The following is a 22,642-nucleotide window of genomic DNA, read 5'->3' as shown; positions in this document are numbered from 1 at the left end:
TAATTCAACAGCTGAGGCAGAGTCTAAATGTGGGGAGAGAGGATAGGCAATCCTTTAAGTACCTTGGCTTGGAAGTCCAACACAGAGATGGGGACATTCTTGTGAACCAAGAGGGCTTTGCTTCTAGTCTGACACCGATACAGTTAGGCAGCTCTCGATCACCCCAAAAGGATTTTGCTGTCGCCGAGGAAGAGCGGAAACATTTGAGGCCAAAAATTGGGCAGTTGCTCTGGATCGCACGTCAAACAAGGCCTGATATAATATTCGATACGGCAGTGCTGGCAACTCGCGTGAAGTCTGCCACTGTGAATGATTTGCTGGAAGCCAACAAGATCATTAGGAGAGTGAGATCAGAACATGTATCTCTAAGGTTCAGGTACTCAGGAAACGAGGATGTGCAGCTCGTTGTATACACTGATGCATCACTAGGATATGCTGAAGATAATGGTTCTCATGGAGGACAATTGGTCTTTTTGATAGGAAAGGATGGATTATGTAACCCTGTTTGCTGGAGTTCCAAGAAAATACGCAGAGTGGTAAGGAGCACTCTAGCAGCTGAGACACTCTCGATGGTAGACGGAATAGATCTAGGGATATTTCTGGCCACGTTGTACTGCGAGTTGCAACATGGAGTTGCAAATCCACGTCTATTGGCATTGAAATGTGTTACTGACTGCAAATCTTTATTTGAGGCAATCAACTCCAACAAGTCAGTAACAGAAAAGAGACTGAGATTAGAATTGTCTGCGATTAAGGAGAATGTGGACAACAAAGGATGCTCTAAAAAGGGCGCAGACAGTACTAGACATAAGCAATGATACTGCAAAGATGTTTGGTAAACCTGTGCAGCTACTGCAGACTTCTACTGGTCAGTATTGCATAGAGTTAGTACCACATGATGCGGAAGCTAGTTTTGTTGAAAATCAAGTATTGGTGACACAGAATGGCTCGGACTTGTTTCAGGAACAGCTCATCATGGAGGAGGAAGCTCTCAAAACAGAGGTGATGCAGGTGATAGAACTACAGGATGCACAAAGGCAAAAGGCAAATTTGATTAAGATTCACAAGCAGTTCGGGCATGCTTCTGCAGATAGATTGCAGAAGTTACTGATCAGTGCAGGCATGAAGAATCCAGAAATTTTTCAAATGCTGACGGATGTTGTCAAAGAGTGTGAAACTTGCCAAATGTATAGGAAAGTACCTCCCAAACCAGCAGTGGGCCTCCCTTTAGCGACGGATTTCAACCAAACCGTAGCTGTTGACCTGCATGAGCTAGACAGGAACATTTGGTATTTACATATCATTGATGAGTTCACTCGTTTCAGTGCTGGGGCAATTGTCAAAAGGAAGTTGCCTCAAGTGTTCGTCCAAGAGTTTCTATCCCATTGGATTAGCATCTTTGGACCCCCAACTTCGTTGTTCCGTGACAATGGCGGAGAATTTTCTAATTCGGAGACACGTGATTTGTGTGAAAATTTCAACATAAAGGTGATCACAACTGCCGCGTACGCGCCATTCAGTAATGGCCTCTTAGAAAAGCACAATCATGTCCTAACAAACATAATGCTAAAGGTAAAGCATGACAGAAATTGCAGTTGGGAGACAGCACTGAAATGGGCACTCAATGCAAAGAATAGCATGATAAATGTACATGGCTTCAGTGCATACCAGCTGGTGTTCGGCAGAAATCCAAATCTACCTGCAAACCTTACCAACCAGTTGCCAGCCCTGGAGGGGACTACCACCAGCAAGGTCGTAGGAGAACACCTAGGAGCCCTCTACGCAACGAGGAAGGCTTTCACAGAGACTGAGTGCTCTGAGAGGATAAGGAGAGCCCTGAAGAAGCAGACACGGTCATACACAGGTGACAAGTACCAGATGGGTGACAAAGTATACTACAGGAGGCCAGACAATACGGAGTGGAAGGGTCCTGGCACAGTCATTGGCCAAGATGGAAAAATTGTATTCATCAGACATGGTGGGAACTTAGTGAGGGTTCATATCAGTAGGCTTCAGTTAGTGAACCAACAGAGGAGTCACAGTGCTATGACAGGGGACTCTTCGGGACATCCAACAGAGAACAAGGACAATGATAGAAACAGACAGGATCGATCAAGCAAGGATGAGCAGCCACAGAAACCAGCAACAGGAGATGATGATGATCAGCCGCCGATCCAACACGGAGATGATCATCCAAACCAAGACCAGGATCAAGAGGAGGGAGCACAGGGACAAAACCCGGGGATTAGGACTGATCGGATCAAAGTTGGACAAGATATCGCTTTCAAACACGATGAAAAGGAGGAAAGGATGACAGCCAAAGTTGTTAGCCGTGCTGGGAAAGCAGGTGGAAAATACAAACACTGGTATAATATACAGTACCTAGGTGGAGATAGTGGATCTGAGGCGGTAGATTTGGAAAAGGTTCATGGGCTAGAATTGGTTGATGTTGAACATGAAGAACAAGGACGGGACCCAGATGAAGTGATGATTTCCCAAAATGTGGACTTTGAAGAAGCTAAACAAAAGGAACTTTCGAGTTGGAGCAATCATCAGGTCTATTCAGAAGTGCAGGACCAAGGACAAAAGTGTGTATCAACGAGATGGGTTCTGACTTTAAAGGATACGGAAGCCGGAATAATCCCCAAGGCCAGACTTGTAGCTCGGGGGTTTGAGGAGCATGGTGCAAACCAAACAGATTCCCCCACTTGTGGGAACGATTCCTGGAGGATAGTGATGGCTGTGATCAGACAGAGGAGGTGGGTGGTAAACTCACTGGACATTAAGACGGCCTTCCTTCAAGGAAAAAGTTTGGAGAGGGACATCTTTGTGAAACCGCCCAAGGAAGCAAATGTGTCGGGGAAAAGTTTGGAGGCTGAAAAAGTGCGTCTATGGATTGAGTGATGCTTCTCTTAGCTGGTGCAACAAAGTGAAGGATGTGATGATAGAAACTGGAGGAAAAATCTCCAAAGTGGATCCAGCCGTGTTCTCATGGCGGGATAGTAAGGGAGAACTGATCGGGCTGTTGGCTGCTCACGTGGATGATTTCATATGGGGAGGCACCAAACAATTTGAGATGTCAGTAATTCAACAGCTGAGGCAGAGTCTAAATGTGGGGAGAGAGGATAGGCAATCCTTTAAGTACCTTGGCTTGGAAGTCCAACACAGAGATGGGGACATTCGTGTGAACCAAGAGGGCTTTGCTTCTAGTCTGACACCGATACAGTTAGGCAGCTCTCGATCACCCCAAAAGGATTTTGCTGTCGCCGAGGAAGAGCGGAAAGATTTGAGGTCAAAAATTGGGCAGTTGCTCTGGATCGCACGTCAAACAAGGCCTGATATAATATTCGATACGGCAGTGCTGGCAACTCGCGTGAAGTCTGCCACTGTGAATGATTTGCTGGAAGCAAACAAGATCATTAGGAGAGTGAGATCAGAACATGTATCTCTAAGGTTCAGGTACTTAGGAGACGAGGATGTGCAGCTCGTTGTATACACTGATGCATCACTAGGAAATGCTGAAGATAATGGTTCTCATGGAGGACAATTGGTCTTTTTGATGGGAAAGGATGGAGTATGTAACCCTGTTTGCTGGAGTTCCAAGAAAATACGCAGAGTGGTAAGGAGCACTCTAGCAGCTGAGACACTCTCGATGGCAGACGGAATAGATCTAGGGATATTTCTGGCCACGTTGTACTGCGAGTTGCAACATGGAGTTGCAAATCCACGTCTATTGGCATTGAAATGTGTTACTGACTGCAAATCTTTATTTGAGGCAATCAACTCCAACAAGTCAGTGACAGAAAAGAGACTGAGATTAGAATTGTCTGGAGAATGTGGACAACAAACAAGTGAACGAGATCATGTGGGTGGTGTCATGTGAACAGCTGGCGGACTGTCTTACCAAACGGGGAGCATCAGCTCTCAAGTTGCTAAGTGTTCTGGAGAGCGGAAAGCTGTCCGGAATGAAACTTTTCTAAGCCCGCCTGAAGAAAGGGACTAGACATTCTTTGTAAATATGTTATTAATGCGTTCGACGTTTTAGTTTCATTAAGTCCGCCTATAGATAATGGACTAGACTTTTCCTGTGTTTGACTTTGCAAGTTTTGAGGGATTTTTGTCACAATACGTAATTCGAAGGGAACAATGCAGGATTAGAACAATAAAACAAAAAGAAGAGAGATGAGTTTGATAATTAGTAGACCTTACCACCATGACATTGGTGGCAGTGATCATAGTGTTAGACCAAACACCCGTGATCTGGACAGGGAAAAGCACATGGTGAGACAGAAGGAGCTAGGTGAGCAACTAAAGTGATCCAAAGGAATGGGAATCTGGCCGGCCCGGACAAGCAGATAAGTTACAAGGTACCACAAGGGATCATAGCTGAAGTACAAAGTGAGTGGTTACTCAGATATTTTCAATGACTCGTCTCATAGCCTCAGCACATGTGATCAGTTCAAGGCCAAGGATATCAAGGACAGATCTGACTTTATAAAATCAAAGGGCCTGTGCTGTGTAGGTCAAACACCGCAATGTTCTACGGGGGCCGGTGATGGTGGCTGTACATTGGCAATCATCCCGGTCCAGGTTCACTATAAGGGTGCATCAGTGGGTACTTATGCCTTCCTGGATACAGGAAGTAGTGTGTCTTTCTGCACTGACAAACTGTTAAATGACTTAAATGCTAGCGGAAAGAAAGGTAAGATAACTCTAGACACCATGGGTGTTCCCCACACCATGGATACTGGTATTGTTGCCAATATGGAGGTCAGTGACTTAGATGGTAAAAACTTTGTCAAATTACCAAAGGTGTACAGCAAGAAACACATGCCTGTCACCAGAGATCATGTACCAACTATCAAGGACATTTCGAAATGGCCGCATTTGAGAGACATTCCACTTCCAGAGATTACAGCAGATGTTGGGCTGTTGATAGGCAATTCAGTGGCGGACGCATACACGCCACTGAACGTTGTCACAGGACCAAGAGGCTCACCCCATGCTACTCAGACAGCATTGGGTTGGGTAGTATGGAGCGTTGTTAGAGATGGCGCCACCAACATGGTCAATACCAGCAATAGGGCAGCGGTAGTTGGAAGAAGATAACCAGCTGGAGAAATTAGTGAGGTCAGCCATCGATCTAGATTTTCCTGAAAGAGCAATCGACACGAGAAAGGAACCATCGAGAGAAGACTTGTTGTTTGCCAAGAAGTTGATGCAAGTCTGACGATCAGGAACGGTCACTACTTCATGGATTTTCCATTCAGGAGGGAGGACACCATACTCCCTGACAATAGCAAACAAGCTTTGGCTAGGCTTAAATCAGTGCGCAGGCGTATGATGAATGACTACAAGTTTAACGTTGACTATTGTAATTTTATGCAGAACATTATCGATATGCAGTATGCAGTCAAGGTCGAGCCAGATTCCAAGCAAGGAGAGCCAGGTCGTGTATGGTATATACCCCACCATGGGGTGTATCACCCCCGAAAACCGGAGAAAATTAGGTAGGTTTTCGACTGTTCTGCCAAACATAATGGGATTTCTCTCAATCAGCTCAGGCTCTTTTACCAGGACCTAATCTCACAAAGACAATTTTAGATGTTCTCATGAGATTCAGACAGGAAAATACCGCCATTACTGCTGATGTGGAATCAATGTTTTATCGTGTGGGCGTTAATGACAGATGTACTGATTTCTTGAGATTTTATTGGTGGCCAAGTGGCGACTTTACACGCGAACCTGAGATTTACAAGATGTTGGTTCACCCTTTTGGGGCAGTGTCGTCTCCAGCCTGTGCAAATGTGGCGTTGCGTAGAACAGCGCTTGACAACAAGGACAATTTTAGCGACGACATCATTGATGGAATGCTCCGATCCTTCTATGTTGATGACTTTATACGATCTGTTCTTGGCACTGAGAAGGGGATAACTACAACCAGGGACACCATAGCTATCTGTGGCAAGGGTGGCTTTCGTCTAACCAAGGTTTTGAGCAATAGTGTTGAAGTGAACCAATCAGTCCCATTGCAAGAGAGAGCAAAGTCGCTACAGCTGAGCTTTGAAGGAGATGATCTCCCAGTAGAAAGGGCGCTTGGTGTTGTTTGGTCGGTTGAGAAGGACACTTTAGGTTTCCAGACTTTGTTAAATGAGAAGCCAGCAACACGCCGAGGCATGTTATCGTTGATCAGTGCGGTATTTGATCCATTAGGAATAGCTGCGCCATTCATTGTACCTGCTAGGATAATACTGCAGACACTGTGTAAGGAGCAGATGGGATGGGATGATTCAATTCCTGACAGCGAGCTTCAAAATTGGCAAAGTTGGGTAGAAGAGTTAACAGTGTTAGAAAAATTGGCAATACCAAGATGCCTAAAGCCATTGGGTTTCGAAAATGTTACATTGTGCCAATTACATGTGTTCGCGGACGCTAGTACCCAGGGCTATGGCATTGCTGCATACGTTAGGATGGTTAATACTGGAGGACAAATCAACTGTGAGCTTCTGATGGGCAAAGCAAGAGTCGCGCCGCTAAAAAAGATTACGATACCGCGCATGGAGCTTACTGCAGCCGCTACTGCAGTAAAGTTCGGCCATCTGATAATCCAGCAGATGGATTACAACTTTCATGACATTAGGTATTGGACTGATAGCATGTCAGTGTTGCGCTACATTCACAACTCAGCTACCCGTTTTCACACATTTGTGGCCAATAGACTGACGACCATCCATGAAGGAAGCCAACCAGGTCAGTGGAGCTATGTTCCCACAAGGGAGAACCCTGCAGATGCTGCATCAAGGGGCCTTAGTCTGAAAAACGAGGCTGGCACACAAATGTGGCTCAAGGGACCAGATTTCTTGCAGAAAGATGAATCAGAGTGGCCAAGGACAGAACTGTCGAGTAGTTTACCTATAGATGACCCAGAGCTCAAAAGGGTCAGTGCAGCAACCACAGTAGTTAGTGAAGCTCATACTACTGTAGACACTCTCTTCAGCAGAATTTTTAGTTGGAGTAAACTGAGAAGAATTGTGGCATGGGTAATTCGAGCGCAAAGAGTTTTCCGAGGAAAACACCCCAAACCTGGTGAGACTTGTTTGAATATCGAGGATGTTACCACGGGTACCAAGAGATTGACGATGGATGAGCTGAATAGAGCTGAGATGGCAATAGTACGTTTCGAACAAGAAAGATTCCTAGTTGAGGATATGAAAGTTAAGGGGGCAAGCATTCAAAAATTAGACCCGTTTCGAGATGACCTGGGTCTGATCAGAGTTGGTGGACGTCTTAGAGCTACTATACCTGTAGAGACTAAACATCCCATTCTTCTGCCGAGACAATCTGTGGTGCCTAAACTCATGTTAGAGGAACTCCATAGGACCCACGGGCATGTGGGGCGCAATATGGTTCTGTCAGTATTTCGGAAAAGGTACTGGGTGGCTAGAGGAACCAAACTCATAGGGACAATGATTGCAAGGTGTGTCATCTGTAGGCGCTACAGAGCAAAAGTAGGTGAGCAGAAGATGGCAGAGTTACCTGTTCAAAGACTTATGGGTGGTGAGAAAGCTTTTACCCGTTCCGGCATGGATTACTTCGGACCATTTGAGATAAAACGAGGACGGAATGCTACAATCAAACGGTATGGAGTCCTGTTCACGTGCTTTGCAACGAGAGGAGTACATCTTGAATTAGCTAGTTCATTGGATATGAGTTCTTGTATCAATGCAATAAGACGTTTTGTTGCCAGGCGAGGATCAGTGAAATGGTTACGTTCAGACAATGGTACTAACTTAGTGGGTGCCAAGGCCGAATTAAAGAGGGCGCTGCATGAGTGGAACCAGGATAAAATGCATGCAACACTTCAACAGGAGGGCATTGAGTGGGTGTTCAATGCGCCCACTGCCTCGCATCATGGCGGCGTGTGGGAACGACTTATCAGGGTTACTAGGAAAGTTCTTTACGGTGTCATGAAAGAACAGGCTGTTAGAACTGATGACGAGGGATTACAGACTCTATTTTGTGAAGTAGAGTCAATAATCAATAGTAGGCCAATTACAGTGGCATCAGACAACCCGAATGAGTCAGAAGCGCTGACTCCAAATCACTTGCTGATTCTTCAGACGGATCCAGAGTTGCCTCCAGGGGAGTTTGTTAAGAAGGATTTGTATGTAAGGCAAAGATGGCGTCAGATTCAGCATCTCACGGAGGTTTTCTGGCGAAGATGGAGACAGGAATATGTCTTGTTGCTCCAAGAAAGACAGAAATGGCTGCAACCGCGCAGAAATATGTCTGTCAATGACATTGTCTTGATTACGGACAATACTCCAAGGAACCAGTGGCCAATGGGAAGGATCATTCAGGTCGATGAGGACGACAAGGGACTAGTTCGTGTGGTTCATGTGAAAACGAAAACCTCTGTGTTTGTGCGTCCCGTCACAAAGGTTGTGACATTGTTGGAAGTTTAGACTGTTGTGACATTTATAGGATTGCTTATTACTCCGAACAATATATTTTATCTCCGTAATTAGGGGGGCCGGTGTAACAACCGTTGGTTGTGACTAGGTTTTTTGTCTTCGGCGCATTATATAGTGGTTTATTTTTTGGGACATTCAGTATAGTTTGGTTATTGTCGCTTCCCAATAGACTTTTTGACAGAAAACACTTGTTTTATTTTTACGGACCTTTTGGTGGTTAATTTAACCTTTTCTTGACAAGACAGGTCCAGATTTTGAGGTAAATCTATGCAATATTATATTAAGACATACTAGAACTGCTAGTGGCTACCTTTGAGTACGAGTAATGCATTAGAATTTCGTCTTTCTTATCGGAGGAAAATGTCGCGAATACGCCACGTGACATTCGGTGTGTGCCGCAGGAAGCCGCACTTCGTAATGTTAGATAAGGGGCATAATTATAGACTTGTTTTTGGTAATTTTGTCCTGTATGTCAATAGTATACGAGCGCTGTAGCTCTTTTTGCATCTTTGCTAGCCTATGTTGGGTGCTTGTAAGTTTTGAGGACGTTTTCGGTTGTCTTTACATGTTTGTCTTCATTCAATACTGCAAGTTCTTTTTGGTTCCGTCGAGTTAATATAGGTGGCAGCACCTTACTGTAAGTTTCAATAAGGACCTTTTCTCAGGATGTGACTTTGTCTTATACTGTTGTTGTATTTGTATTTTCAGTTTACGTGATGATTCTGATAGTTTAATAAAGAAAACATTAAAAGGACATCGGAGTCGTTATAACTGGGATCAAGTTTAAAACCAGTGATAAGATTGTATTGCAGCTTCGCCATGGTTACCCAGGTGTGTCATCTTCCTGGAGATAAAGACCAGTGAGTGCCTAACATTAGATACGTTGCGCCTACGCCTACTGCACTCACTAGTCTCAATCCTATCGCTAGGTGGCTGCTGATGACGGCACTAACTGCCAGTCATGAAATAAACTAATGCTGTAACCCTGTAGGCCTAACCTACCTGTAATCTAGCTATAATGACCAACATGTACCACTGAAGAAAAAACAAAAATGCCAAAAAATCTTTAAAAAATAAAAAATTGCTAGGTGGCTGCTGATGACGGCACTAACTGCCAGTCATGAAATAAACTAATGCTGTAACCCTGTAGGCCTAACCTACCTGTAATCTAGCTATAATGACCAACATGTACCACTGAAGAAAAAACAAAAATGCCAAAAAATCTTTAAAAAATAAAAAATAATTGAAAATAATGAAAGATATGCCTATGTGGGGCAAAGGAAGATGACACAGTATTAAATGATAAAGTTATCAACACACTTAAGTGGCTTATTTGATTCACAGACTATTTGAGAACAGGAAGGGCGCTCCCAAGAGCATTCAGGCTTGAAAAGTTTAAATTACATTAGTTTCAAGGGTGCAAAACACACTGGGCCACAGTGAAAGATTATGTGCAGTATCGCATTGTCAAATACATACAGGTGATCTACATACAGGTGATCTACATACAGGTGATCTTCAAACATGTTGATAAATCACAATTTTTAACAAACATTTTGCCTAACAAATTTTAGCGTTGCATTACATCACATTACATTTGTGCAGTATTGCATTGTCAAATACAAACAGGTGATCTTCAAGCATGTCGGTAAATCACTATTTGGAACAAATATTATGCTACAATTTGGAACAAATGTTTGCTTAACAGATCGTTTGCACAGCACTTCATTACATTTGCCTGAAACAAGAGCATCGATGGGATCGTCCAGCTCTGTATCAACGCGAACATTGGTGTAAGCAATGAGAGTTCTTTCATCAGGTTTGTTCCTGACAGTATTCCATGTATCTCTGACATGAAGTTGTAGCTGCAAATTGAAATACCCTTGAAACTTTCAAAACCCGTTTAGACAATCTCTGGAAAAATTAAAAAGTTCATATTTTTACTACAAGTGAGACGACTCTCCCACACCGTACTTCGTTTTTCCTTGTGTTTATAAAGCGCCTGGTCTTTTTGTGTTTTTCTGTGTGGGCACCATATTTTGATATACAAACAACAATAGAGAATGACCAGTCTAAGTATGAGTCTAAGTATAAAAGACAAGGAATGAGGATGTCTTAAAGAATTGACTGTGTCAGATTCAAAGAGATGGAAAATAAGACTGTATTGCACTGATTTTTCACAAACCTTATAAGTTGAAGACCCAAAAGGGTTATAAAACTTCCACGATGATGATGATGAAGTGATTTTCCTCATCGGTGGTTTTTCAGCGTATCCTGATCAAGGCAAGTGTTTTCGAGACGATCTTTGATGGGTTCTCCTTTCCCAGGGCTCCTTTCCTACAGAATGGGGATGTCAGTGATTCAGATGTGATCCTGGGCTTGTTGAACCTTTAAAATATTAGAATAAGAATGATGTGTTCAATTTGGAATAAAACCTTTAGCAAGACTTTTCAAAACTGCTAGAAATCTCTCCTCTAGATCTTTACATTCTTGTTGGAATCCGTTTTTTATGTTCTTGAATATATTGGATGGTTCAGCTGTATCTTACTCAAGTCACATAATCTCAGTCACTGCTCAAAATTTCAATCTATGGCATTAAAACAGCAGACTAGCTGAGTCAAGAATCGAGTCTTACCTTGAGGCTATCTGCGCCATTTTATGGCCAAGCTTAGTCAAGGATCAAGTCAAACCTTGAGGCTCTCCCTCGGGTTCGTTGGGAGGGTCGTTCATTGTCATCCAAAAGGCAGCGACAATACTTGCAACCTCTCACTAAAAGACTAGTTGAACCTATAAAATATGGAATCAGAATGAGGCATTTCAATCAATCCTTAGCAAGATGTCTTAAACCTTGCAGAAAAATCTCCAATCCGAGCAAGATGTATTAAATCTTGCCAAAAAATCTATGGCATTGAAATAGCAGACTATCTGCGTCATTTTGTGGCCAAGCTGAGTCAAGGATCAGGTCTAACCTTGAGACTCTCCCTCAGGTTGGTTGGGAGGGTCGTTCTTCGTCATCCCAAAGGCAGCACCAATACCGAGACTTGCAACCTCTCACCTAAAAGACTAGTTGAACCTATAAAATATGGAATCAGAATGAGGCATTTCAATCAATCCTCAGCAAGATGTCTCAAACCTTGCAGAAAAATCTCCAATCCGAGCAAGATGTATTAAATCTTGCCAAAAAATCTATGGCATTGAAATAGCAGACTATCTGCGTCATTTTGTGGCCAAGCTGAGTCAAGGATCAGGTCTAACCTGGAGACTCTCCCTCAGGTTGGTTGGGAGGGTTGTTCTTCGTCATCCCAAAGGCAGCGACAATACCGAGACTTGCAACCTCTCACCTAAAAGACTAGTTGAACCTATAAAATATGGAATCAGAATGAGGCATTTCAATCAATCCTTAGCAAGATGTCTTAAACCTTGCAGAAAAATCTCCAATCCGAGCAAGATGTATTAAATCTTGCCGAAAATCTATGACATTAAAATAGCAGACTATCTGCGCCATTTTGTGGCCAAGCTGAGTCAAGGATCAGGTCTAACCTTGAGGCTCTCCCTCAGGTTGGTTGGGAGGGTCGTTCTTTGTCATCCCAAAGGCAGCGACAATACCGAGACTTGCAACCTCTCACCTAAAAGACTAGTTGAACCTATAAGATATGGAATCAGAATGAGGCATTTCAATCAATCCTTAGCAAGATGTCTTAAACCTTGCTAAGAAATCTCCAATCCGAGCAAGATGTATTAAATCTTGCCGAAAAATCTATGGCATTGAAATAGCAGACTGTCTGCGCCATTTTGTGGCCAAGCTGAGTCAAGGATCAGGTCTAACCTTGAGACTCTCCCTCGGGTTGGTTGGGAGGGTCGTTCATTGTCATCCCAAAGGCAGCGACAATACCGAGACTTGCAACCTCTCACCTAAAAGACTAGTTGAACCTATAAAATATGGAATCAGAATGAGGCATTTCAATCAATCCTTAACAAGATGTCTTAAACCTTGCAGAAAAATCTCCAATCCGAGCAAGATGTATTAAATTTTGCCGAAAAATCTATGGCATTAAAATAGCAGACTGTCTGCGCCATTTTGTGGCCAAGCTGAGTCAAGGATCAGGTCTTACCTTGAGACTCTCCCTCAAGTTGGTTGGGAGGGTCGTTCATTGTCATCCCAAAGGCAGCGACAATACCGAGACTTGCAACCTCTCACCTAAAAGACTAGTTGAACCTATAAGATATGGAATCAGAATGAGGCATTTCAATCAATCCTTAGCAAGATGTCTTAAACCTTGCAGAGAAATCTCCAATCCGAGCAAGATGTATTAAATCTTGCCAAAAAATCTATGGCATTAAAATAGCAGACTATCTGCGCCATTTTGTGGCCAAGCTAAGTCAAGGATCAGGTCTAACCTTGAGACTCTCCCTCAGGTTGGTTTAGAGGGTCGTTCATTGTCATCCCAAAGGCAGCGACAATACCGAGACTTGCAACCTCTCACCTAAAAGACTAGTTGAACCTATAAGATATGGAATCAGAATGAGGCATTTCAATCAATCCTTAGCAAGATGTCTTAAACCTTGCAGAGAAATCTCCAATCCGAGCAAGATGTATTAAATCTAGCCGAAAAATCTATGGCATTAAAATAGCAGACTATCTGCGCCATTTTGTGGCCAAACTGAGTCAAGGATCAGGTCTCACCTTGAGACTCTCCCTCAGGTTGGTTTAGAGGGTTGTTCATTGTCATCCCAAAGGCAGCGACAATACCGAGACTTGCAACCTCTCACCTAAAAGACTACTTGAACCTATAACATATGGAATCAGAATGAGGCATTTCAATCAATCCTTAGCAAGATCTCTTAAACCTTGCTAAAAAATCTCCAATCCGAGCAAGATGTATTAAATCTTGCCGAAAAATCTATGGCATTAAAATAGCAGACTGTCTGCGCCATTTTGTTGCCAAGCTGAGTCAAAGATCAGGTCTAACCTTGAGGCTCTCCCTCAGGTTGGTTGGGAGGGTCGTTCTTTGTCATCCCAAGGGGGCACCAATACCGAGACTTGCAACCTCTCACCTAAAAGACTACTTGAACCTATAAGATATGGAATCAGAATAAGGCATTTCAATCAATCCTTAGCAAGATCTCTTAAACCTTGCTAAAAAATCTCCAATCCGAGGAAGATGTATTAAATCTTGCCGAAAAATCTATGGCATTAAAATAGCAGACTGTCTGCGCCTTTTTGTGGCCAAGCTGAGTCAAGGATCAGGTCTAACCTTGAGACTCCCCCTCAGGTTGGTTGGGAGGGTCGTTCTTTGTCATCCCAAAGGCAGCGACAATACCAAGACTTGCAACCTCTCACCTAAAAGACTAGTTGAACCTATAAAATATGGAATCAGAATGAGGCATTTTAATCAATCCTTAGCAAGATGTCTTAAACCTTGCAGAGAAATCTCCAATCCGAGCAAGATGTATTGAATCTTGCAGAAAAATCTATGGCATTAAAATAGCAGACTGTCTGCGCCATTTTGCGGCCAAGCTGTGTCAAGGATCAGGTCTAACCTTGCGACTCTCCCTCAGGTTGGTTGGGAGGGTTGTTCTTCGTCATCCCAAAGGCAGCGACAATACCGAGACTTGCAACCTCTCACCTAAAAGACTAGTTGAACCTATAAGATATGGAATCAGAATGAGGCATTTCAATCAATCCTTAGCAAGATGACTTAAACCATGCAGAGAAATCTCCAATCCGAGCAAGATGTATTAAATCTTGCCGAAAAATCTATGGCATTAAAATAGCAGACTATCTGCGCCATTTTGTGGCCAAGCTGAGTCAAGGATCAGGTCTAACCTTGAGACTCTCCCTCAGGTTGGTTTAGAGGGTCGTTCATTGTCATCCCAAAGGCAGCGACAATACCGAGACTTGCAACCTCTCACCTAAAAGACTACTTGAACCTATAAGATATGGAATCAGAATGAGGCATTTCAATCAATCCTTAGCAAGATCTCTTAAACCTTGCTAAAAAATCTCCAATCCGAGCAAGATGTATTAAATCTTGCCGAAAAATCTATGGCATTAAAATAGCAGACTGTCTGCGCCATTTTGTGGCCAAGCTGAGTCAAGGATCAGGTCTAACCTTGAGACTCTCCCTCGGGTTGGTTGGGAGGGTCGTTCATTGTCATCCCAAAGGCAGCGACAATACCAAGACTTGCAACCTCTCACCTTAAATACTAGTTGAACCTATAAAATATGGAATCAGAATGAGGCATTTCAATCAATCCTTAGCAAGATGTCTTAAACCTTGCAGAGAAATCTCCAATCCGAGCAAGATGTATTGAATCTTGGAGAAAAATCTATGGCATTAAAACAGCAGACTGTCTGCGCCATTTTGCGGCCAAGCTGAGTCAAGGATCAGGTCTAACCTTGAGACTCTCCCTCAGGTTGGTTGGGAGGGTCGTTCTTCATCATCCCAAAGGCATTGATGATACCGAGACTTGCTACTTCTCACCTAAAAGACTAGTTGAACCTATAAAATATGGAATCAGAATGAGGCATTTCAATCAATCCTTAGCAAGATGTCTTAAACCTTGCAGAAAAATCTCCAATCCGAGCAAGATGTATTAAATCTTGCCAAAAATCTATGGCATTGAAATAGCAGACTGTCTGCGCTATTTTCTTGCCAAGCTGAGTCAAGGATCAGGTCTAACCTTAAGGCTTTCCCTCAGGTTGGTTGCGAGGGTTGTTCTTCGTCATCCCAAAGGCAGCACCAATACCGAGACTTGCAACTTCTCACCTAAAAGACTAGTTGAACCTTCAAAATATGGAATCAGAATGAGGCATTTCAATCAATCCTTAGCAAGATGTCTTAAACCTTGCAGAAAAATCTCCAATCCGAGCAAGATGTATTAAATTTTGCCGAAAAATCTATGGCATTAAAATAACAGACTATCTGTGCCTTTTTGTGGCCAAGCTGAGTCAAGGATCAGGTCTAACCTTGAGACTCTCCCTCAGGTTGGTTTAGAGGGTCGTTCATTGTCATCCCAAAGGCAGTGATGATACCGAGACTTGCAACCTCTCACCTCAAAGACTAGTTGAACCTATAAGATATGGAATCAGAATGAGGCATTTCAATCAATCCTTAGCAAGATGTCTTAAACCTTGCTAAGAAATCTCCAATCCGAGCAAGATGTATTAAATCTTGCCGAAAAATCTATGGCATTAAAATAGCAGACTGTCTGCGCCATTTTGTGGCCAAGCTGAGTCAAGGATCAGGTCTAACCTTGAGACTCTCCCTCAAGTTGGTTGGGAGGGTCGTTCATTGTCATCCCAAAGGCATTGATGATACCGAGACTTGCAACTTCTCACCTAAAAGACTAGTTGAACCTTCAAAATATGGAATCAGAATGAGGCATTTCAATCAATCCTTAGCAAGATGTCTTAAACCTTGCTAAGAAATCTCCAATCCGAGCAAGATGTATTAAATCTTGCAGAAAAATCTATGGCATTAAAATAGCAGACTGTCTGCGCCATTTTGTGGCCAAGCTGAGTCAAGGATCAGGTCTAACCTTGAGACTCTCCCTCAGGTTGGTTGGGAGGGTCGTTCATTGTCATCCCAAAGGCAGCGACAATACCGAGACTTGCAACTTCTCACCTAAATGACTAGTTGAACCTTCATAATATGGAATCAGAATGAGGCATTTCAATCAATCCTTAGCAAGATGTCTTAAACCTTGCAGAAAAATCTCCAATCCGAGCAAGATATATTAAATCTTGCCAAAAAATCTATGGCATTGAAATAGCAGACTATCTGCGCCATTTTGTGGCCAAGCTGAGTCAAGGATCAGGTCTAACCTTGAAGCTCTCCCTCAGATTGGTTGCGAGGATTGTTCTTCATCATCCCAAAGGCAGTGATGATACCGAGACTTGCAATCTCTCACCTAAAAGACTAGTTGAACCTATAAGATATGGAATCAGAATGAGGCATTTCAATCAATCCTTAGCAAGGTGTCTTAAACCTTGCAGAGAAATCTCCAATCCGAGCAAGATGTATTAAATCTTGCAGAAAAATCTATGGCATTAAAATAGCAGACTGTCTGCGCCATTTTGTGGCCAAGCTGAGTCAAGGATCAGGTCTAACCTTGAGACTCTCCCTCAGGTTGGTTGGGAGGGTCGTTCTTTGTCATCCCAAAGGCAGCGACAATACCGAGACTTGCAACCTCTCACCTAAAAGACTAGTTGAACCTATAAGATATGGAATCAGAATGAGGCATTTCAATTAATCCTTAGCAAGATGTCTTAAACCTTGCTAAGAAATCTCCAATCCGAGCAAGATGTATTAAATCTTGCCGAAAATCTATGACATTAAAATAGCAGACTGTCTGCGCAATTTTGTGGCCAAGCTGAGTCAAGGATCAGGTCTAACCTTGAGACTCTCCCTCAGGTTGGTTGGGAGGGTCGTTCTTCGTCATCCCAAAGGCAGCGACAATACCGAGACTTGCAACCTCTCACCTAAAAGACTAGTTGAACCTGTAAAATATGGAATCAGAATGAGGCATTTCAATCAATCCTTACCAAGATGTCTTAAACCTTGCTAAAAAATCTCCAATCCGAGCAAGATGTATTAAGTCTTGCCAAAAAATCTATGGCATTGAAATAGCAGACTATCTGCGCCATTTTGTGGCCAAGCTGAGTCAAGGATCAGGTCTTACCTTGAGGCTCTCCCTCAGGTTGGTTGCGAGGGTTGTTCTTCATCATCCCAAAGGCAGTGATGATTACCGAGACTTGCAATCTCTCACCTAAGAGACTAGTTGAACCTATAAAATATGGAATCAGAATGAGGCATTTCAATCAATCCTTAACAAGATGTCTTAAACCTTGCAGAAAAATCGCCAATCCGAGCAAGATGTATTAAATCTTGCCGAAAAATCTATGGCATTAAAATAACAGACTATCTGTGCCTTTTTGTGGCCAAGCTGAGTCAAGGATCAGGTCTAACCTTGAGGCTCTCCCTCAGGTTGGTTGGGAGGGTCGTTCTTCGTCATCCCAAAGGCAGTGATGATACCGAGACTTGCAACCTCTCACCTAAAAGACTAGTTGAACCTATAAAATATGGAATCAGAATGAGGCATTTTAATCAATCCTTAGCAAGATGTCTTAAACCTTGCAGAGAAATCTCCAATCCGAGCAAGATGTATTGAATCTTGCAGAAAAATCTATGGCATTAAAATAGCAGACTGTCTGCGCCATTTTGCGGCCAAGCTGTGTCAAGGATCAGGTCTAACCTTGCGACTCTCCCTCAGGTTGGTTGGGAGGGTTGTTCTTCGTCATCCCAAAGGCAGCGACAATACCGAGACTTGCAACCTCTCACCTAAAAGACTAGTTGAACCTATAAGATATGGAATCAGAATGAGGCATTTCAATCAATCCTTAGCAAGATGACTTAAACCATGCAGAGAAATCTCCAATCCGAGCAAGATGTATTGAATCTTGGAGAAAAATCTATGGCATTAAAACAGCAGACTGTCTGCGCCATTTTGCGGCCAAGCTGAGTCAAGGATCAGGTCTAACCTTGAGACTCTCCCTCAGGTTGGTTGGGAGGGTCGTTCTTCATCATCCCAAAGGCATTGATGATACCGAGACTTGCTACTTCTCACCTAAAAGACTAGTTGAACCTATAAAATATGGAATCAGAATGAGGCATTTCAATCAATCCTTAGCAAGATGTCTTAAACCTTGCAGAAAAATCTCCAATCCGAGCAAGATGTATTAAATCTTGCCAAAAATCTATGGCATTGAAATAGCAGACTGTCTGCGCTATTTTCTTGCCAAGCTGAGTCAAGGATCAGGTCTAACCTTAAGGCTCTCCCTCAGGTTGGTTGCGAGGGTTGTTCTTCGTCATCCCAAAGGCAGCACCAATACCGAGACTTGCAACTTCTCACCTAAAAGACTAGTTGAACCTTCAAAATATGGAATCAGAATGAGGCATTTCAATCAATCCTTAGCAAGATGTCTTAAACCTTGCAGAAAAATCTCCAATCCGAGCAAGATGTATTAAATTTTGCCGAAAAATCTATGGCATTAAAATAACAGACTATCTGTGCCTTTTTGTGGCCAAGCTGAGTCAAGGATCAGGTCTAACCTTGAGACTCTCCCTCAGGTTGGTTTAGAGGGTCGTTCATTGTCATCCCAAAGGCAGTGATGATACCGAGACTTGCAACCTCTCACCTAAAAGACTAGTTGAACCTATAAGATATGGAATCAGAATGAGGCATTTCAATCAATCCTTAGCAAGATGTCTTAAACCTTGCTAAGAAATCTCCAATCCGAGCAAGATGTATTAAATCTTGCCGAAAAATCTATGGCATTAAAATAGCAGACTGTCTGCGCCATTTTGTGGCCAAGCTGAGTCAAGGATCAGGTCTAACCTTGAGACTCTCCCTCAAGTTGGTTGGGAGGGTCGTTCATTGTCATCCCAAAGGCATTGATGATACCGAGACTTGCAACTTCTCACCTAAAAGACTAGTTGAACCTTCAAAATATGTAATCAGAATGAGGCATTTCAATCAATCCTTAGCAAGATGTCTTAAACCTTGCTAAGAAATCTCCAATCCGAGCAAGATGTATTAAATCTTGCAGAAAAATCTATGGCATTAAAATAGCAGACTGTCTGCGCCATTTTGTGGCCAAGCTGAGTCAAGGATCAGGTCTAACCTTGAGACTCTCCCTCAGGTTGGTTGGGAGGGTCGTTCATTGTCATCCCAAAGGCAGCGACAATACCGAGACTTGCAACTTCTCACCTAAATGACTAGTTGAACCTTCATAATATGGAATCAGAATGAGGCATTTCAATCAATCCTTAGCAAGATGTCTTAAACCTTGCTAAAAAATCTCCAATCCGAGCAAGATGTATTAAGTCTTGCCAAAAAATCTATGGCATTGAAATAGCAGACTATCTGCGCCATTTTGTGGCCAAGCTGAGTCAAGGATCAGGTCTTACCTTGAGGCTCTCCCTCAGGTTGGTTGCGAGGGTTGTTCTTCATCATCCCAAAGGCAGTGATGATTACCGAGACTTGCAATCTCTCACCTAAGAGACTAGTTGAACCTATAAAATATGGAATCAGAATGAGGCATTTCAATCAATCCTTAACAAGATGTCTTAAACCTTGCAGAAAAATCGCCAATCCGAGCAAGATGTATTAAATCTTGCCGAAAAATCTATGGCATTAAAATAACAGACTATCTGTGCCTTTTTGTGGCCAAGCTGAGTCAAGGATCAGGTCTAACCTTGAGGCTCTCCCTCAGGTTGGTTGGGAGGGTCGTTCTTCGTCATCCCAAAGGCAGTGATGATACCGAGACTTGCAACCTCTCACCTAAAAGACTAGTTGAACCTATAAAATATGGAATCAGAATGAGGCATTTTAATCAATCCTTAGCAAGATGTCTTAAACCTTGCAAAGAAATCTCCAATCCGAGCAAGATGTATTGAATCTTGCAGAAAAATCTATGGCATTAAAATAGCAGACTGTCTGCGCCATTTTGCGGCCAAGCTGTGTCAAGGATCAGGTCTAACCTTGCGACTCTCCCTCAGGTTGGTTGGGAGGGTTGTTCTTCGTCATCCCAAAGGCAGCGACAATACCGAGACTTGCAACCTCTCACCTAAAAGACCAGTTGAACCTATAAGATATGGAATCAGAATGAGGCATTTCAATCAATTCTTAGCAAGATGACTTAAACCATGCAGAGAAATCTCCAATCCGAGCAAGATGTATTAAATCTTGCAGAAAAATCTATGGCATTAAAATAGCAGACTATCTGCGCCATTTTGTGGCCAAGCTGAGTCAAGGATCAGGTCTAACCTTGAGACTCTCCCTCAGGTTGGTTTAGAGGGTCGTTCATTGTCATCCCAAAGGCAGCGACAATACCGAGACTTGCAACCTCTCACCTAAAAGACTAGTTGAACCTATAAGATATGGAATCAGAATGAGGCATTTCAATCAATCCTTAGCAAGATGTCTTAAACCTTGCTAAGAAATCTCCAATCCGAGCAAGATGTATTAAATCTTGCCGAAAATCTATGACATTAAAATAGCAGACTGTCTGCGCAATTTTGTGGCCAAGCTGAGTCAAGGATCAGGTCTAACCTTGAGACTCTCCCTCAGGTTGGTTGGGAGGGTCGTTCTTCGTCATCCCAAAGGCAGCGACAATACCGAGACTTGCAACCTCTCACCTAAAAGACTAGTTGAACCTATAAGATATGGAATCAGAATGAGGCATTTCAATCAATCCTTAGCAAGATCTCTTAAACCTTGCTAAAAAATCTCCAATCCGAGCAAGATGTATTAAATCTTGCCGAAAAATCTATGGCATTAAAATAGCAGACTGTCTGCGCCATTTTGTGGCCAAGCTGAGTCAAGGATCAGGTCTAACCTTGAGACTCTCCCTCGGGTTGGTTGGGAGGGTCGTTCATTGTCATCCCAAAGGCAGCGACAATACCAAGACTTGCAACCTCTCACCTTAAATACTAGTTGAACCTATAAAATATGGAATCAGAATGAGGCATTTCAATCAATCCTTAGCAAGATGTCTTAAACCTTGCAGAGAAATCTCCAATCCGAGCAAGATGTATTGAATCTTGGAGAAAAATCTATGGCATTAAAACAGCAGACTGTCTGCGCCATTTTGCGGCCAAGCTGAGTCAAGGATCAGGTCTAACCTTGAGACTCTCCCTCAGGTTGGTTGGGAGGGTCGTTCTTCATCATCCCAAAGGCATTGATGATACCGAGACTTGCTACTTCTCACCTAAAAGACTAGTTGAACCTATAAAATATGGAATCAGAATGAGGCATTTCAATCAATCCTTAGCAAGATGTCTTAAACCTTGCAGAAAAATCTCCAATCCGAGCAAGATGTATTAAATCTTGCCAAAAATCTATGGCATTGAAATAGCAGACTGTCTGCGCTATTTTCTTGCCAAGCTGAGTCAAGGATCAGGTCTAACCTTAAGGCTCTCCCTCAGGTTGGTTGCGAGGGTTGTTCTTCGTCATCCCAAAGGCAGCACCAATACCGAGACTTGCAACTTCTCACCTAAAAGACTAGTTGAACCTTCAAAATATGGAATCAGAATGAGGCATTTCAATCAATCCTTAGCAAGATGTCTTAAACCTTGCAGAAAAATCTCCAATCCGAGCAAGATGTATTAAATTTTGCCGAAAAATCTATGGCATTAAAATAACAGACTATCTGTGCCTTTTTGTGGCCAAGCTGAGTCAAGGATCAGGTCTAACCTTGAGACTCTCCCTCAGGTTGGTTCAGAGGGTCGTTCATTGTCATCCCAAAGGCAGTGATGATACCGAGACTTGCAACCTCTCACCTAAAAGACTAGTTGAACCTATAAGATATGGAATCAGAATGAGGCATTTCAATCAATCCTTAGCAAGATGTCTTAAACCTTGCTAAGAAATCTCCAATCCGAGCAAGATGTATTAAGTCTTGCCGAAAAATCTATGGCATTAAAATAGCAGACTGTCTGCGCCATTTTGTGGCCAAGCTGAGTCAAGGATCAGGTCTAACCTTGAGACTCTCCCTCAAGTTGGTTGGGAGGGTCGTTCATTGTCATCCCAAAGGCATTGATGATACCGAGACTTGCAACTTCTCACCTAAAAGACTAGTTGAACCTTCAAAATATGGAATCAGAATGAGGCATTTCAATCAATCCTTAGCAAGATGTCTTAAACCTTGCTAAGAAATCTCCAATCCGAGCAAGATGTATTAAATCTTGCAGAAAAATCTATGGCATTAAAATAGCAGACTGTCTGCGCCATTTTGTGGCCAAGCTGAGTCAAGGATCAGGTCTAACCTTGAGACTCTCCCTCAGGTTGGTTGGGAGGGTCGTTCATTGTCATCCCAAAGGCAGCGACAATACCGAGACTTGCAACTTCTCACCTAAATGACAAGTTGAACCTTCATAATATGGAATCAGAATGAGGCATTTCAATCAATCCTTAGCAAGATGTCTTAAACCTTGCAGAAAAATCTCCAATCCGAGCAAGATATATTAAATCTTGCCAAAAAATCTATGGCATTGAAATAGCAGACTATCTGTGCCATTTTGTGGCCAAGCTGAGTCAAGGATCAGGTCTAACCTTGAGGCTCTCCCTCAGATTGGTTGCGAGGGTTGTTCTTCATCATCCCA

At 42.9% G+C, this 22,642-nt stretch overlaps 2 protein-coding genes and 1 long non-coding RNA gene across 3 annotated transcripts; 2 read left to right on the top strand and 1 right to left on the bottom strand.

The window, feature by feature from the left end:
- The first annotated feature begins 828 nt into the window (after positions 1–828).
- On the top strand, positions 829–2,904 carry LOC135488627 (uncharacterized). Its single transcript, XM_064773271.1, has one exon. It carries the CDS (start codon positions 829–831, stop codon positions 2,902–2,904), a length of 2,076 nt encoding a protein of 691 aa, XP_064629341.1.
- Positions 2,905–4,722: 1,818 nt separating this feature from the next.
- On the top strand, positions 4,723–8,465 carry LOC135488626 (uncharacterized). The gene is made up of 3 exons (XM_064773270.1): positions 4,723–5,028; positions 5,389–5,510; positions 5,822–8,465. The coding sequence occupies exons 1-3, from the start codon at positions 4,723–4,725 to the stop codon at positions 8,463–8,465; spliced, it is 3,072 nt and encodes a 1,023-aa protein (XP_064629340.1).
- A 1,614-nt stretch (positions 8,466–10,079) lies between these two features.
- LOC135487390 (uncharacterized) lies at positions 10,080–11,202 on the bottom strand. Its single transcript, XR_010446842.1, has 3 exons — positions 11,110–11,202; positions 10,660–10,862; positions 10,080–10,339 (listed from the first exon to the last, which is right to left on the bottom strand). It is a non-coding gene; the product is annotated as an uncharacterized LOC135487390 (long non-coding RNA).
- Between the last annotated feature and the right edge of the window lie 11,440 nt (positions 11,203–22,642).

The sequence above is a fragment of the Lineus longissimus genome, chromosome 5, assembly GCF_910592395.1.
Source record: "Lineus longissimus chromosome 5, tnLinLong1.2, whole genome shotgun sequence".
Taxonomy (NCBI): Eukaryota; Metazoa; Nemertea; class Pilidiophora; order Heteronemertea; family Lineidae; genus Lineus; species Lineus longissimus.
Note: the sequence above shows the minus strand (reverse complement) of the source record. Positions and strands in the feature narration are given on the sequence as shown.

Excerpts from the sequence above, each read along its gene's own strand:
- LOC135488627 (XM_064773271.1), top strand. The coding sequence starts at position 829 with ATGTTTGGTAAACCTGTGCAGCTACTGCAGACTTCTACTGGTCAGTAT.
- LOC135488626 (XM_064773270.1), top strand. The coding sequence starts at position 4,723 with ATGGGTGTTCCCCACACCATGGATACTGGTATTGTTGCCAATATGGAG. Across the intron at positions 5,029-5,388 it reads CTCAGACAGCATTGGGTTGG|AACATTATCGATATGCAGTA; the intron begins GTAGTATGGAGC and ends AATTTTATGCAG. Across the intron at positions 5,511-5,821 it reads CGAAAACCGGAGAAAATTAG|AACAGCGCTTGACAACAAGG; the intron begins GTAGGTTTTCGA and ends GGCGTTGCGTAG.